This window comes from Canis aureus, chromosome 17 (assembly GCF_053574225.1).
Source record: "Canis aureus isolate CA01 chromosome 17, VMU_Caureus_v.1.0, whole genome shotgun sequence".
Classification (NCBI taxonomy): domain Eukaryota; kingdom Metazoa; phylum Chordata; class Mammalia; order Carnivora; family Canidae; genus Canis; species Canis aureus.
In genome coordinates this window covers 3,926,925-3,944,569 of record NC_135627.1, presented here as the reverse complement: position 1 = coordinate 3,944,569, position 17,645 = coordinate 3,926,925, and the positions used below count along the sequence as shown (strand labels likewise).

Genomic DNA, 17,645 nt, shown 5'->3' with positions numbered 1-17,645 from the left:
TTTGCTAGGAATTTCTTGATTGTATTAATCTTTTCTAAGAAAAACATTTCCTGACTTAAAATTTTTTCTACTGTATATTTATTCTTTATACAATTGATTTCTACTTTTTATTTTTATGGTCTCCTTCTTTCTAAGTTCTTGGAGTTTCACTTGATAGTCATTGAAATTATATAGTTATGAGGTTACTTTTCTGCCTTTCATAAATAAGTATTTAGGGCTTTTTATTTTGCTTTAAACACAACTTTCTGAATCTTTGGTACTTCACAAGTTCTTTATTATTTAATTTAAGAGAGAGAGAGAGAAACCCTGCCATTTAAAGCTGACTATTAATGTGCTATTCTGGTATTATATTGGATTATAGGATCGATAAGAAGCTTATGGTGAGAGAAAAGGTAGTTTTAAATAATTGCATAAAATATATACATACATAGATATTATGTAAATGCTTCTATAGATCTAGAGGTCAAATACTAAGTATTAGGAGAAATATAATATAATAAATTGTTTTAGTATGGCATTACTTGTCATGTTATATTGTATCTCAAATGGAACAGACTTATGATTTTGTGGCTTGTTTGTTTTTAGGGTGTTAACAGGGTGGTAGTTTTATGGCTTCAAATAACATGTTGCATTTGCAGGTCTTTCAGAAATACATGTTAATAGAGAAAAGGAGAGACATTTAGAGACATACTTCTTTATTAATGTAGGAATAAAACATGATACATTGAGATTTTTGCATGAACAGTTCATTAAAACTTAAAATGGTGAGTGCAGCATGTAACTTCTATGTATCATCCTTTATATCCATCATTTACAATGGACCCTGGTATAGAATGTAAGGGGAAAATAAATATATTTAGGTGAAATATGCACTGATAAAAAGCTTACAATAAAATTGCCCACATTTTATAGGCCATAGTGAGATTTTACTGTGTCTGGTACTTTTGAAATTCACTTCCACTATGTAGAATCAAATAGTGTGTACTTTCCTGGTCTATAAGTAATAACTCATAATATAGTTATAGATATTAGGTAGATATAAGGACTTAATTTTTAGGTTGAATTAGTGGACATCCTCTGTAGCAATATTAGTACCTTGCAATTTTAAATCAGTTACTTGTGTACTGAACCACATCAAGTTATCTCATTGTCTTATGGACATGCAAGAGAAAGTTTCATTTATTTTTATGTCTATTGATTATGTAATTATATGTATGCTTATTATCTTTATTTTTTATTTTTTAATATGCTTATTATCTTTAATAAATTTTGTTCAGATAGTTTAGTTTCTTCCCTCATTAGTTTAATAAAAGAAGAAACTAAGACACTGAATATGATTATATCTGTAAAGATTATGTAGGCCAAGAGGGTAACACTGTGTTTCATATTGAAAAGAACTCCACATGCATCATCTGCAGCTCACTTTAATTTTGTTACCATTAACTATGTTATATTAGGCTTTGTATAACATTCATTTGTTATTTCTAGGAGGCCATTAATCACGGATGTAGAGCACTCAGTGTTGAACTGCATTGTGAGACTAATATAAAACAAGGCAGCAGGCAGCCCTGTCCATGAGGTGGCTTCTGGCCATAAGCAATGTTGATGTGATGTGAACAGTCACTAGGGAGGAGTGGCGCTTAGTGGGCCAGTAGGCAGACAGTTGTAAATGAAGTATCACCAACAGAAAGGGCCTCATTATTGTGCTGCTTATTTATGCTGAAGGCAAGTGACATTTTAAACCTGTAAGAGGTAGGGGAGGAGTAAATGGAAAAGTGGCCAGATCTTTCTGAACAGACTTTGCAAAAAGAAGCATGTATTGAGTCGATTAAACACAATATGCTATACTAGATATTTGGGGATGCTAAGAGTCTCCTCATCCTTAAGAACTGCATTGACATTCTAAAGATACTTCATAAATAATGATAAAAAATAATCACAGATTTCTCTTGTGGCTGAGGACAGTAAGATAGCTGTATTGAGACTGCATACTGTTAACTGATAAGTCAGGAGGCTGGAGGGAAATAAATCTTATCAAGTTAAAAAAGGAATGTGGAAAAGCAATGTGATTGGTACAAATCTTAGGGAATTATTAAGAATAAGATTCTGGTAAGGAGAGGTATACTTGGGAGAATTATCTAGAATTACATTATGGGGACAAAAAAAAATAGGATCATTGAGAAGAAGGCACAGACCAATCTTATAAGAGCAAAAAGTTCAAAAAGCTACAGAATTGAAAAATCTGGTTTAGATCTAGAGTATAAAACTGAGTTAGAGAGTTTGGGTTTTAATTTTGAAAAATAAAGACCCATAGAAAACAAACAAGTCTGATACAAATAATGTTTACAAGTCTGTCGTCATCAGTTTGAGAAAAAAAAACAAAACAAAACATTTGAGCAAGAAGACTAATTAGTAGCTACTGAAATAATCCAAGAGCAAGCCTATTTGGGCCTGTGTGGGGGCTCTAGTGGTAATGGGCAGAAGTTGAGCGAATCTGTGAAAAGACAATAAGAATCTGCAGAGAATTTCACCTGAGGAACAAACAAGAAAAAAACATCCCTTGAAGATATAGGTTTTGAATTTGGGGGTTGAGGAGAATCTGTAATGAAAAAAAAATGGAAGAAAAGAGAAATTGATGAGGAAAACCAGGGTCAGGTGAATATATGAAGTTTTTGGTGATTACATTGGAATAATGTTGAGGTTCTACATTGGATGCAAGATTAGGAATAATTCACATAGATATTTCATTTTGTAAGATTTCTAGGATTCACACCAAGCTTAAGAATGAGGTAGAAAAATAATAGAAAGCAATGAAGGAGGAGGAGGATAGGGAAAGGGAGTAGGGAGAGAAGGGAGGAGGGTTGGGGAGACCACAATGACAGGGCAGTTGGCGGCTACTACAGAACCAGGTCTAGAGGCTCCTGGGTGGCTCAACTGGTTAAGCATCTGCTTTTGGCTCAGGTCATGATCTCAGTGTCCTGGGATAAGCTCTGTTTCAGGCTCCCTGTTCAGTAGGGAGTCTGCTTCTCTCCCTGCCTCTACCCCTTCCCTATTGTGCACTCTCCCTCCACCCTCTCAAATAAATAAATATTTATATTTTTTAAAAAGAAAAGAACCAGGTCTAATGCATTGTTGAGGTAGTAATCAGAAAGGATGAGCATCTTGGTGTTTGTATCATTGTGGAAACCAGTGAACATGTGAATGTCATGAGAGTGGACCCTTCAGCAGTAGATACTCATTGGCCCCTCAAACATTGACATCAGACTTGTCTCAGGTATTTCTCACTGTTTCTTTTACTATGAACTTCACAAACCAAAGCTATATCACCTTGAAATCTCAATGTGCAAAATGAGATACCATTCCAGATAAAATACCTGGAGATAATTTCTCAAGGTTGTATTTTCAAGTACACAAGGGTATAGAAATGATCAACACCCATATTCTTTTTGTCCGTTACTGGCAGTGAGATTAAGGTCTCCCACTGTGTAAAATAGCATCTGGTATGGGATGCCAGTCTTAGGGATTAATTAATTAATTAATTTATTTATTTATTTTAAGATTTTACTTATTTATTCATGAGAGAGGAGAGAGAGAGAGAGAGAGGCAGAGGGAGAAGCAGACTCCATGCAGGGAGCCTGATGTGGGACTCGATCCTGGGTCCCCAGGATCATGCCCTGGGCTGAAGGCCACGCTAAACTGCTGAGCCACCCGGGCTGCCCCTTAGGGCTTAATTTAATTTCAGATTCCACTTGGTGCTGGTCTAATATCTCCATTGCCATGTTTGAGTTTGGTGAGTTGCTGATTTGAACAGAGTTTATCACTTCTGGACGAGTGGGGCTGGAAAGAGGATGCAGCATTGTCTAGGGCTTGTCATGTGGCAGGTCTACTGCAAAGGGCTCTACATATATCATCATCACAGCTAATCACAAAAGGCAATGCAATAAATATAAGAATTATTATTTCCACTCTGGAATTTAAAAACCCAAGCCTATAGTAGATTTGAGAAATTTTCTAAAGTCTTCCATGAATGAGAGGAAGAGAATTTAAATCCAGGTCGTGTAACCACAGAGCAAATGCATGACAGACGGTTTTCGGTGGCACAAATGCTGAGTCCAGAGGCAATTTTGTTCGTTATTATGTGTGAATCTTTGTAAAAAAACAAGATATTTTTTTCCCAGAATATGTCATCTAGATAAGGCTATATAGATAATGGGTAGGTAATCCAATCAGGCAAGTAGAGTGACATATTCCTACCATAGTGTGAAGCCAAGAGCCTATGCACATCAAGCTGTTGACATGAGGGAGGTTCCACCAGGTTAGGGGTCCTGGACAGCTGGGGAGCCTCTGGATGGCCTTGTGGAACTGCATGATTGGTTTCAGAAATCAGAACAAGGCAGGACTCTTCAATCTCTCCCCAGTTTATTGGGAAGTGTCATGCACAGTGGAAAGTAGGAGGGGGGTGATCCATTAAAAAAAAAAAAAAGACCTTATTCATTAGAAATAGAGTCCAACAAAGGAAGTTACCCATGACTGAGGCTGATATGATGCCCTCTCACCCATGAGCTCCAATAGTGCACTAAAAATTTTCCCTACCCAGAATCCTTGTGTTCCCAGATGATGCAGATGTGGACAGAATAAGGTGGAGAGAGAAGGCATATGGGAAGGGAGTGGCTGTTGCTGGTGGTAGTGGCTGGACCTGATGAGAACATGCAATAATATTGATAATAGGGATCCATGGGTGGCGCAGTGGTTTGGTGCCTGCCTTTGGCCCAGGGCGCGATCCTGGAGACCTGGGATCGAATCCCACGTCGGGCTCCCAGTGCATGGAGCCTGCTTCTCCCTCTGCCTGTGTCTCTGCCTCTCTCTCTCTCTCTCTGTGACTATCATAAATAAATTAAAAAAATTAAAAAAAAATATTGATAATAAAAACGGTAGTGGCAATGATAACCAGCCTAAAGTTTACATGGCTTGTCAGAAAACTGAAACATAAGTGAAAATCTTCAAGCTTCAATAGAAATAATTAAGTAGAATTGATTATTATCTTAATTAAATGCACTATTCTATTAGCATTATTATTTTGTATTTACATTACTTATAAAGCATAGAATCAGCATTGAGCTAAGTATTACCAGGTGGTAGCAATGGAATATTCTACAATATAAAGTCTAACACTGTATGGAAAGGAGAGGATTTTTAAGAGAAGGGATCTGAGAAACATTATTAGTTTGGTTATCATGAAAAAACTTAGATACCCAAGATCCCTTACATGTCTAATGTCTAGTGAAACTTGGCCTTAAGAGAAGATGTGAGATTTGAAGCAATGGAGTAGGAGTCGTATATACTCCTGAATCTCTTCTGTCTTGCCATGTTTGTAATGTCTAAGGAAATTCTCAATAAGATTTTACAAATGGAGTTTAAAAACATTCTGAAAAAAAAAATAAATAAAAACATTCTGTTGAAATTTGATTAGGCCCATGTTAGACTTGGGACATGAAATGGTGTTAGTACAAGTTTGCAAAAGGAACAGAAATTTATCCTGCAAAGAAATAGAGCTGGACTAGAACAGCCCGGTTGGTTTATGAGTTATAATGTATACATCACTATCAACAATTATTTTGTTATCCATTTTATTTTTTTTTATTTTTTAATTTTTTTATGGCCATAGACTTGTTACCCATTTTAAAGGAATAATTCAAGTACAAAAATCTGAGAACTATTTCAAATAAAGAGGTGCTTGGTCACATACACTCCTGAGCTTGGGATACAGCTATAGAGATGTGCTAAGAACACACAGTGCCCTACTTCAACTGTGACATTTGTTTTCTGTCTAGAACAGAAAATAAAGCTATGTTAATTATATGATGTCTTAGATTAGATGGTTTTGTGTGCTATCAACACAGGCAAATGCCTTTTCATAAGCAATGACAACCACTCTCCCAAAACTATTATCCTTTCATGCAGTCTTTTTTAAAAGATTATTTATTTATTTATTTATTTATTTATTTATTTATTTATTTATTTATTTATTTATTTGAGAGAGAGAGCAGAGCAGGGAGCCTGATATAGGGCTCAATCCCAGGACCCCGGGATTATGGCCTGAGACAAAGGCACAGACGCTTCACTGACTGAGCCACCCAGTTGCCCCTCATCCAGTCTTGTATATGTTCACATATATGGTTGTCCCACTTACCTGTGGTTTCACTTTCCATGGTCTCAGTTACCCATGGTCAAGGTCAACTGGGGACCTCCTTCTTCTATGTAGCATCTGAAGGTCAATAGTAGCCTGACCCCAAGTCACATGCCTGTGTCACTCACTGCACTTCATCTCATCATGTAGACAGCTGATCATCTTTCATCATCACCACTGACCTGACTTCTAACAGCGTAGATTAGCTTTACCTGGTTTTATACTTTATCTTATAGAATGTTCTCTCATATGTCTGATAGATTCCACTTCAATGTTATGTTTGTGAGATTCATTCAATTATTTCTTATAAATGTAGATCATTTATTCAGTTTTATTTTTTTTAAAGGTTTTATTTATTTAGTGAGAGAGTGTGTGTGAAAGCGGGGAAATGGGCAGAAGGAGAGGGAGAGAGAGAATCTCAGGCAGACCCTGCACTGTCCACGGAGCTCAATGACTCTGAGATCATGACCTGATCCAAAATCGAGAGTCAGATGCTTAACTGACTGAGTCACCTAGGCATCCCAATCCATGTATCCTATTTTTTAAAAAAAGTATTTTCCCTATGACTTTAAATAACTTCAGACATATTATAAATTTGCAGATAAATAGCACAAACAATATTTTTCTCCAGCCATTTTCAAATGATTTACTGGTCAACCTTGAATACATGCATTGTGCGTTTCCTACAAACAAAGGTATTCATTCACCTGTGTAACCTCCATTCCACCCCTAGAATCAGGGAAGTGCTCCTGATGCGCTGTGACCATCCAGTCAAAATGCCTCATCCAGGTCTTTCCCATCAGCCCCCTAATGCCCATAGAGCCAAAGACCCAGGCCGCCATGACAGGATGGATGCACTTTGATCTTGTCTGAACACATCCCTCCATCTTCTGATGAACTTCCCAACCCTGACATCGTAAGGCTACTTGCCAGTTATTTTGTAAAAGAAAAATTAATTTTGTCTGATATTTCTTCATGACTCAGACATCTCCCCATCATCCAGTGTGTATTCTAATGTAACAGAATTTACTAGAAACTCAAAAGAACTACCGAGGCTGGCCCCATGGCAATCCTCATAAATCACTATGTCACTGTAACTAAGTTAATTTTTGTTTCTCTGAGAAGTTTGTAAATTCTTCTGTGTTTCAGCTGCAGTTGGTTTCTACTTGGATTAAAAATCCTTTCTGTCTCATGTTACTGAAATGGAATGTTTCCGAGAGTTGTTGCATGTGATGCAATTACCGCAGGTGCCCCTTACTTTGTGGCTTTCTATCAAACTGGATTTGTGTGAATTGCTCTGCTTAAGGACAGCAGAATAATTTCAAGCTTGTGAACCAAGTAATGAAGGATCAAATATCTGCCTCTGTTTTATCATTGTGAACATTTAAAACATGCTGAAAAGGGCATAATTTCCTGAACGTTTCATAATTATAAATGAGTCTCAGAAATAGAGCTTCCTTGGCAGTTTGAACATTGGAAATAAGTCAACTGTGTCCTGACGAGGAAGAGCCTGAACCTTCTCATGGTTGTCTCTTTCCTGCACTGCTTGGCAGGTGTCTCAGCTGTATCTCAGCAGCACCGGGCAGCCCTGCTCGTCCCTGCCACCGCACATCTTCTCCTGCGCTGAGAGAGCCTTTCACCAGCTTTTCCAGGAGCAGCGCCCACAGTGCTTCATCCTTAGGTGAGCCGCCCCTTGCCTCCCCCTCGCCCCTCAATGCTCAGTGCTGCACTGGGAGCTTGGACGTGAGGCAGTCCCATGTCTTTGCAATAAATACATTTGACTCATTACAAGGAGGAGCATCTCTCTTAGAAATAGCCCCAAGTGTGGCTAAATCAATATCCATGCACTTAACCTGAAGCTCAATTCATTTTGAAGATTTATTGCTTAGAACCAGTGTTTTTGCTTTCAAACCTCAGAAATCATGGGGAAAGAAAGGTACCCACTATTAGCACCCACTATGTGGTACTGTCCAAAATACAGGGTACACATTATTACCTTGCGATTGTGGGTTTTCCCACCTGCTTCTAGGTATATACCTTTGTTTGTATTTTACCAAAGTATTGCCCAAAAGTATTTTATACTGAAATATAATGGCAACATTAGCTAATAAATAGCCAGATGCTCAGGGCAATCACTGAAACAAAGCTTCACACTTACCACGCACACACACACAGACACACAGGAACTGAAGAAGTAGAGGTGAAATGTGATTATGTATTGATAAAGAATTAAAGAATTATTTAGATACTCAAATAAGATCTGCATGAGAATTATGTTTCATATTAGGAGCAACGTCTACCAGAGGGGACTTCTATAAATCCTCAAGGCTTTGCCCGAGGTATAATCAGTTAAAGTTTTGCATAACTCATCAAAGTGCAATGAAAGAGAGTAAACAGGAACACCTGGCCAGAACCCAGAAGACATTTAAGTACTTAAATAAGCATTTATTTATGCACTTTTACATTATCAATTTGATCAGAAGTCCCATAGTGGGTCAGATGGATGGCTTGCAAACTTCAGTGTTCTGATTTTCAAAATAGCATGCAAAGAGTTGCTTTTACGCTTGTTCTAAAGTGTTCCCAGGGTAAGAGAGGCGTAGGGGCAGTGGTGGCCATAGCTATTCTTCAGTCAGGTGACTGTGTTCTTACCTGCTTTACCTGGTGGATTCTCTAGTCTAACTTTGACCAAAAAGGGGAGCATTTCTAAAATAATGAGATGGTGGGGCATATACACTAGTATGGGCAGTAATAACAACTGATGTTTATTGAGAACTTAATAAGTGCCAGACCCTCCAGAAGGTGCTTTCCATGTATTCCCTTATCCATTGCTTAACAATCTTATAAGATGGGTATTATTATCAGCATCATGATTTTATGTGTCAGATAACTGTTTATTCGGAGGAGTAACCCCTTGTCTTGGGTCTCCAACTAGTAAATAGTGAATCTGGGATTGTGAGCCCAAGAGTACGAATTAGCAAATGGTGATGCATTAGTCTAGGGTCCAGTGGATGCTGTATGTGGGATATGAGCCCACAGTCTGGCTTCTGGGCCTGAATGAGGCTCCCCCACTCTCACACCCAGATACCAGTACATGGCTGGCTCCTCAGGTACATGGCTGGCTCCTGGGGTTTCCAGCAGCCCATCCCAGGCTTCCCAAAATGATGGCCATGAATCCATGGGTTTTCCTAAATTTTTATTGAATCCACTGAATTCTTTTGAAAGACATTGGTCCATAGCAAAGTTCTGAGTTGCCAATGAATTGTCCTTTGGGAATCTGCCTGTTACAGATTTCACAGTATCTAGCAAGTTCTTTTAGTAAATAAACCTGTTTATCTTTAACTCAATGCTTTTTCACATGGATTTGCTCATGGAATTGTTTTTCCAGTAGGACTTGTTAATATCCTGCAGAAGCAGTATTTCTTTGGGACATTTTTTAAAGGCTAATAATGCCATGTATATATCAATTTTTCTAAAAAAAGAAAAAAGGATTTCCCCATTCAGGTTTCAATAAATGAAGAAAAAATCTATTATTATTATTATTATAATAATATTATTATAGGACTTATTATTTCTATCATTCTCTTCTTTCATAATTTATGTTTTTATGTGGCTTCTCTGTCTCCTTGATTGTCTTGACTAAGATAAAGGCTTTCTGCACGTATTATACTAATTTATTAAAATTTGTAAATTTAGAATTTAGCTAAATACATTGTTTAAAGGTCATTTTTGAGGGTCTAGTTTGTCTTTATATTTTTATTTTTATTTATTTATGATAGTCACAGAGAGAGAGAGAGAGAGGCAGAGACACAGGCAGAGAGAGAAGCAGGCTCCATGCACCAGGAGCCCGACGTGGGATTCGATCCCGGGTCTCCAGGATCGCGCCCTGGGCCAAAGGCAGGCGCCAAACCGCTGCGCCACCCAGGGATCCCTCTAGTTTGTCTTTAAAGGATTTATTTATTTGAGAAAGAGAGAGATCAGGAGGGAAGGGCATGGGGAGAGGGAAAGAGTCTTTCCCCATGTAGGGCTCTGCTAAGACTATCTGGAGAGTGTAGAGCCCTACACGGGGCTCACCTTAAAGACCCTGACTGAGATCATGACCTGAGCCCAAACCAAGAGTTGGATGCTTAACTGACTGAGCCACCCAGACACCCCAAGAAAGTCTATAGTGTTTTATAAGCAGCATTTATGAAGGATAATTTAAAATTTGGAGATCAACATACAAATATTTCTGGAATAGATGTACTATATAACTTAGGATGAGAGCAGGAATTTTAAAATTTTATTTAAAATTTTTAATTTTATTTTTCACTTTGTTGATAATTATAGGCCCCACCAGCACACTAGGCTTCATCTTGAGGAATAGTTTTTTAATAATTTTCAGATTTTTAAAAAAAGATTTTATTTAATTATTCACGAGAGAGACAGAGAAAGACAGAGAGAGAGGCAGAGACACAGGCAGAGGGAGAAGCAGGCTCCGTGCAGGGAACCCGATGTGGGACTCGATCCCGGGTCTCCAGGATCACGCCCTGGGTTGAAGGCGGCGCTAAACCGCTGAGCCACCCAGGCTGCCCTAATTTTCAGATTTTTGTCCTGGGTTGTAACTGAGAATTTGGTGTTCACCATAATCTATCTTATCTTTAATTTTCAGAAGTCCTTGATGGATGGTTTTAATTAATTGTTAGAGCACAAGTGACAAAAATCCATTATCCTAACAGTGTGGGAAGCAAATCTAAATTAATGTTATATGCTGAACATACAAGTAACTTGTGAAATAGGCAGTATAGGGTCTGTCTCTATCATGTGCAGATTTAGCAGACAAGGCTGTTCAGATAAGCTTTACAATTCTTATGGGTCCATGTTTGGCACCACCCAAAAACTTTGGTCAATTTCTAGTTGAATCATTGATGGTTTTTCAGATCAAGGAATGTTTCTTGAATACACTGAACTAGGATTTTTAGTTTTAATATGATATCCTAAAGAGTCAACTCTTTCATAAAATATCCCATATCATTTTTTAGTTTTATTCCCTTGCCTTTTACTCAGAGTTTGCATGGAATATGGATGGCCATTCTGAGATGTTATGGGATGGTTAAAATGCATGTGATCTTAGCTAGCTAAGAGAACTGGTGATCATCTTCTCTACACCTACATGTCGTGATGGAGTGCACACAGTAGTGGGGTGGAAGGGGGTCATTCTCACAACCTCCAGTGCAGCCTCACACCTTCGCAGGTGCCTGGGTCTTCATGTGGACCTCTAGCCTCATCTACCGTGATAGACTCACCACCTGGTTCAGCTTGCACAGTACATGCTCAGGAAGTACTGATTGAGATTTTTTTGTTAAATGAATGCTGCCTCCCATGCTACCCCTTCTCCAAGAATCAGCTCACCTCTCCTCTCATGTCAGAAATGTTATTCTGTTATTCTGTTATTCTGACTCTTGGTTTCGGCTGAGCTCATGATCTCAGGATCATGAAATCAAACCCTGTGGCAGGTTCTGCACTCAGCATGGAGTCTGCTTGCAATTCTCTCCCTCTCCCTCTGCCCCCCCACAACTTGTGCTCTTTCTTTCTCTAAAATAAATAAATAAATCTTTAAATAATGAATTGGATGAGTTATGAAGTATGCCTGAGAAATAGCAAAGGTATTGTCACTATGAATAACAAGTTTGGTTAGTGCTTATTCCTAGATTGAAGGAAAACAGAACACATGGAAGGTTAGACCAACAGCTGCCTCACGAGGCAACTTGGCCGTTTTAGGACCCGCTGCATGCCAGGGACCTTACTCACGTGGTCACATCTGACCATTTTATAACTTAGTTTTAGGAGATGTTTTCTCTGTGTTCATTTTGAAGAAAAGACAAGGAAAGCTTAGAAAATTTTCATGAATCTCCCGAGGAAGATGTAATGTCTTTCCTGGAAGGCTCAGAAAGATTTAACAAGGTCATGTGGTGGGGCTCTAGGACACATGCGTCTCACTGTAGAGGCTGCCTCTTGGGGTCCACCTCACTTACCTTTATTGATGAAGCTGAGGACAAGTGGACGGTGACTTTCTTTTCAGCCTGACACCTGTCTGCTGTAATACACCTATATGTGTGGCTCTACCCTGTGAAACATTGGATGGCAGGCTTGCATCACATTGATATGATGTCCCAGCATCTAGGGACATTGCATGAAATCTGTATGTTGCCTCAGCATCTAGTACACCATACTGTGTGTGACACAATGCATATGTACTAAATATTTCAGATGAACAAATCAAAGGAAAGAGTTAGATGATACCGTGCACTCATTAGAGGTTGTGCTGTCATTCCCTCACCATCTTCATATCTAAGAATGATCTCTGCTAGTTGAATTGTTTACTACATTCTCCAAAATGGTAAACTTAGGTTTTCTCTTTCTGTTTTCTTTTAGTGGAGAAAGAGGATCAGGCAAGTCTGAAGCCAGCAAACAAATAATGAGACACCTAACCTGCAGATCTGGCTACAGCAGACCTATGTTTGAGTCCAAATTTAAGCATGTAAGTTTCTTGTTTGGGTTGGAGAATCTGTTAGGCCAAGAAACCTGTAGTTTATGAATAAAAGGAGACATCATAATAGGACCATAGTTTGACCATAAATTCGTCAAAATTTGTGGAAATAAAAAAAGATTGGTGAAAATCAATGCTGTTAGAGAGAAGGTTTATTTTCTTGTACATATTTTAAAATATTTTGAACATAGTCTCTTTTTATATTTGCTCAGAACACTTGAATTGAAAATATGTAATATACATAGAGATTGTTGTTCACATAGAAAGTTCCACTTTGGTGTGTAGATACCTTTGGGGGATGGGCCCGATAAGCACCTATAATGGTGAATCATTGAGAGCTGATAATAAAGTTTCAATGTGTATCAAAGAATTGGTAACAGGAAATATTAATGACATTGATGAGCAGGTAATACACCTTCATCCCCAATATTGAATTTTTTTTTTATGGACAACATTGTGCTTGTTAGTTTGGGGTATGCAACATAGTGATCTGATATATGTATGGATTGCAAAATGATCACCACAGTAAGTTTAATGAACATACGTCACTACACGTAGTTAATTTTTTTTTCCTGTGATGAGCACTTTTAAGTTTTACTCGCTTAGCATCTTTTAAATACACAGAGCAGTTTTGCTAAATGTGTTCACCATGCTGTGCATTGTATCTACAGGATTTACTTCTCTTATAACTGGGAATTTGTACCTTTTGACTCCCTTCACCCAATGTAGAACTGATTTTCAGTTATAGTCAGTAACACTTGCCATTATTTGAAGACACCTAATTGGGATCCTTCATCCACCTAAAATATTCAAGGAAGAGCCAGAGAGGCCTATGAGCAACTAAGATAAAGGTCAGAAATACAGGCCACACAATAAAACACAGAAATTTTACCCAAAGACACACCTTGCATGTGCTTGTTCATTGGCTGGGTCTCATTTTTACACAGTTCTGGTAAGTTTTGTTAGCAGGTTTTACTGGCCACAGTAGACTGGAAGAACCCACTCTGGAACTGCCAGAAGGATCCTGCAATGAGTACGCATGCGAGCAGGAGCTCTAGAGGGTGGGAAAAGACAACTGAACAATAACGCACCAAGAAAAGGTTCAGAACTCGAAGTGTGCTGCTCTGGGAGTCTCCACCTACAGGGCTAACCTTCCAACTTCATCATTTCGTAGGAAATAACTTTAGAATAATCCAAGTTCATGAGAATTGAGACAAAATGAAACTCTCATGTGTGTCCTCATTCTTTTTGAAGCCTCGGGTTCCTACACTCTGTGCTTGCTCCTGCTCATTGGTCCTAGGACTCAGACCCTGCCGTGTGCTGTCACACCCCATCCAAACCCTACTTGCTCCCCTTTTTACTGTGTAGATCCTGGCCCAACAGCTTTCCTGGACATTCCACAGTATGCCCCTAAGACATGGCCGGAGCTGAATGCAGGGCTCCCACATTTCCCCACCTTCTCCCCGGGTCACCCATCAAATAAACGTAACGATCACTTTCTCATTTCTTGGTGGGAAACCTGGCTTTCACTTTGATACCAGCCTCTTCCTGCTTTCCCTACGATCATAGTATCTCATCAGTCATACCTAGTGCTGTTTTCTTCTCCAGCTCATAAAGGATCCCTGTTCTCTTATCTTTGCTGAAGCCACCTTTGTTTTTTAGGGTTTTTGTTGTTGTTGTTGTTTATAAAGATTTTATTTATTCATGAGAGACACACAGAGAGAGGCAGAGACATAGGCAGAGGGAGAAGCAGGCTCCCTGTGGGGAACCTGATGCGGGGCTCGATCCCAGGACCCCAGAATCACGACCTGAGCCAAAGGCAGACACTCAACCACTGAGCCACCCTAGGCATTCCCTGAAGGCACCTTCAAACACATGTCCTCCCACACTGGGCCATGGTGCCTCTGTCATTTATTTATTTACTCAACAGTATCTTTTTATTTTAAAGATTTTATTTGAGAGAGAGAGAGCACATGAGCAGGAGAAATGGAGAGAGGGAGAAGCAGACTTCCCACTGAGCAGGGAGCCCAACATGGGGCTTGATACCAGGACCCTGAGATCAAGACCTGAGCTGAAGGCAGACACTTAACCCACTGAGCCCCCCAGGTGCCCCTGGACAGTATCTTAAGTGGCTGTCATGTTCATGTCCCTTGAATTCAGAGACACCATCTTAGAGCCTGCCACATGGTAGGAACTCAATTTCTATGTGGCAAATGAATGAACACACGAGTAAGATATCTGTAAGTATTTTTGGCACACCTAAGATACGGTTAATTATCTCAAGCTACCTAAATTAATTTCTTTTAATAATACCAAATAAATTTAATGTGAATAAACCATCTGTATGTCATGAGAACCCTGTGCATTTTGCTGCGAGTGTGTGAGGACATACATCATTGGCGTGTCACACCCGTACCCTCTCTCTCGGTGTGTGTTTCACAGTGAGGTCTGGCAGGTACACACCCTGCCCCTCTAGAATCTCTCTTTGGGATACCTGCATGTCATTCAGCAATTTGATATTTAAAAGTGTCTGAAGACATTGGAATACAAACCGCTGCTGTTATCTTAGATTATTCCCTAGAATGGTGACCTCAGAAAGCTCAAACGTTTAAGATCTAGAAACCCATTGCCCCGAGAGAATCGTGCTATTTGTGTATGGTTTTCTGTCACTGCCCTCATGATCTGTAGCTGCAAACCAGTTATTTCTGCCATGTCAGTGTTCATGTGGGAAAATTCTGGACATTTTAGTATGTGATTCTTCATTTAGAGATGAGAGGGAGTTATATTTAATCAATAGATCAATGTAATTTCCTCATATTTTCTACTTTTGAAAAAGAAGTCCTTAAAAAGTCAAATCTGTTCTTCTGGATTCCCAAACATATGCTGATTCTGGAGATTTTTCTCTTTGTGGCAAATGTACAATAAGTCAGTCCTGCGGCGTATCTGTGGTGACATATATATTCATTAATGACTCCAATTCATGACCATTTATTAAGCTCAAACTATATACTGAGAACCTACATAATTCTACCACACAACTCAAAATAATTTAACATTTTGGGTTGACTTGGGCAGAAGCCATAAATTATCTCTGTTCAGATATTATAAGATACTGACTACTGACATGAAAGAATTAGAGAATTTATAGAACAACATAGTTACAAAATAGACTTAGGATAACTAATAGAATGATGGGATCCTTTGGCTTAATCATACTGACAAGGAACAATAGCCTCCACTGTAAATTATAGACTAAAGCAGTTATTTATTAAAATGATCCCTTGTGAAAGCACGGGCTGTGTAATTTCTAAACTGCATTCTAGATTACTTTATGTAAATTGGCTTTGCATTTTAGCTTAAGTGAACACATTCATTGTAATGTAATGTAAGTTGCATTTCTTTAGATAGACGAAGCTCTTCCATATCAGCATCTGGGAATCCATACTATGATATCCATAGAAATTTCAAGTAAAACTATTTCTAATTCACGTTTGTTTCATCCATAAATCATAAAATAAATGATTTCCAGCCTCATGAAATAATATCACGCAGGGTTGAGAATGGCTTAAACTTCATGTCAATTATGCTTTTTTTCTTTCCCCCTAAATTATGATCCTCATGAAGATCATTTAGTGTCCAAAGTGTTCTTGAAAATTACCCAGCCTGTTTTTGCACAGCATCCAAGTGTACGTGGGGGAATTAAATGCAAGTATTGGGTAAACTTCTGAATTGACTGTAAGTCTTTGTAACATCATAGGGGTTCAGTGAAACTTTGTAGATTCCAGAGACAGGCGAGTACTTCCTGCGTGAAAGAAAAGGCTGATTTAAAGAGATGAGTGCATAGAGCATCCTTCATTATGGAGCCTTCAGTAGAAGGCTTGAAGTTCACTGTCAGGTAGGGCAAAAGGAAGCTTCCTTAGGTGGCTCCAAAAGGAGAGAAGTGGGTGAGCTGAATAGGAAAGCCTGTCAGCCAGACTCGATGGTGCAGTATGGCTCGGAGGCCCCAGGCCAGCAGCCATGGTGCGCAATGCTGCCATACGGGGCCACGTGCACAACAGACACACACAGGGCATCTCCACTAGGGATGCGACCTGAGTCTAGCCCACACGGTTTTGCCCTGGATCATAGGTTACTGGGCGAGAAAAGCAGTCCTTGGAGGTTATTCTGGTCAGCAGTTTCTGAAGAATAGTGAAGGAAAGGCAGGAGCATAGGAGGAAGGGCAGATGTGATGGGGTGTCCATCAGCAGAGAACCGTGTAAAGCCAAGGAGTCGAGAGCGTTTTCCTTGTGGTTTCCATCGATGGCATAATGACAGATTATTACCTGGAGTGTAAGGAGCAAAAGAACAAAGTGAAGGGGTTTGGGGGAAGCTGGCTGTTGACAGTCCCTGCTGACCCGTAAGCAGCGCTCTCCATGAGGGCACAGAGGGTGGTGCCTGGAAGGCTAGGGAGAGCCTGCACCAAGCTCCAGAGTGACTTCGGGTACCTTCCTGCAGGCTACACACTTATTTTTAAGGTTCACTCAGCTGTCACGTTTCTGAATTTTAACTTTACACTTCAGTTGTCCTGCCTTAAAAGTCCACATAGGTCTGCATTCTGCCCTTGCAATGGGCTTCGGAGTGTATTTTACACAATGGGTTTGAACTCCTTCACTGTGGAGATTGCTTTTGCTCCTCTGTACAATTTCCAGGCAGCTAAGATCAGTTAAGAAGGCTGTTGTTTTTAATCCCTGTATTTGAATTCTAGGCTATAGAAGCAGGGGATTTTCCACAACAATAGGTTTATTGGAACATAAAAATCATGTTTTTAGGGAAAAACCAACTGCCTGGGACTCCTCACTAACTCTGGCCCACATGGCTTTCAACTTTAAGAAACATTCGATTCCATTTAAATTGCTTAAATAAACATTTATTCAGTAACTGCTTTTACGGAGG

At 39.3% G+C, this 17,645-nt stretch overlaps 1 protein-coding gene across 2 annotated transcripts in view; it reads left to right on the top strand.

The window, feature by feature from the left end:
• MYO16 (myosin XVI) overlaps positions 1-17,645 on the top strand; it is a 594,113-nt gene that overhangs the window by 300,059 nt on the left and 276,409 nt on the right. For both annotated transcript variants that reach the window (XM_077854971.1, XM_077854970.1), the window contains exons 13-14: positions 7,741-7,868; positions 12,599-12,704. In XM_077854971.1, coding sequence (XP_077711097.1) covers positions 7,741-7,868; positions 12,599-12,704 — 234 coding nt within the window. The remainder of the gene's footprint in view (positions 1-7,740; positions 7,869-12,598; positions 12,705-17,645) is intronic.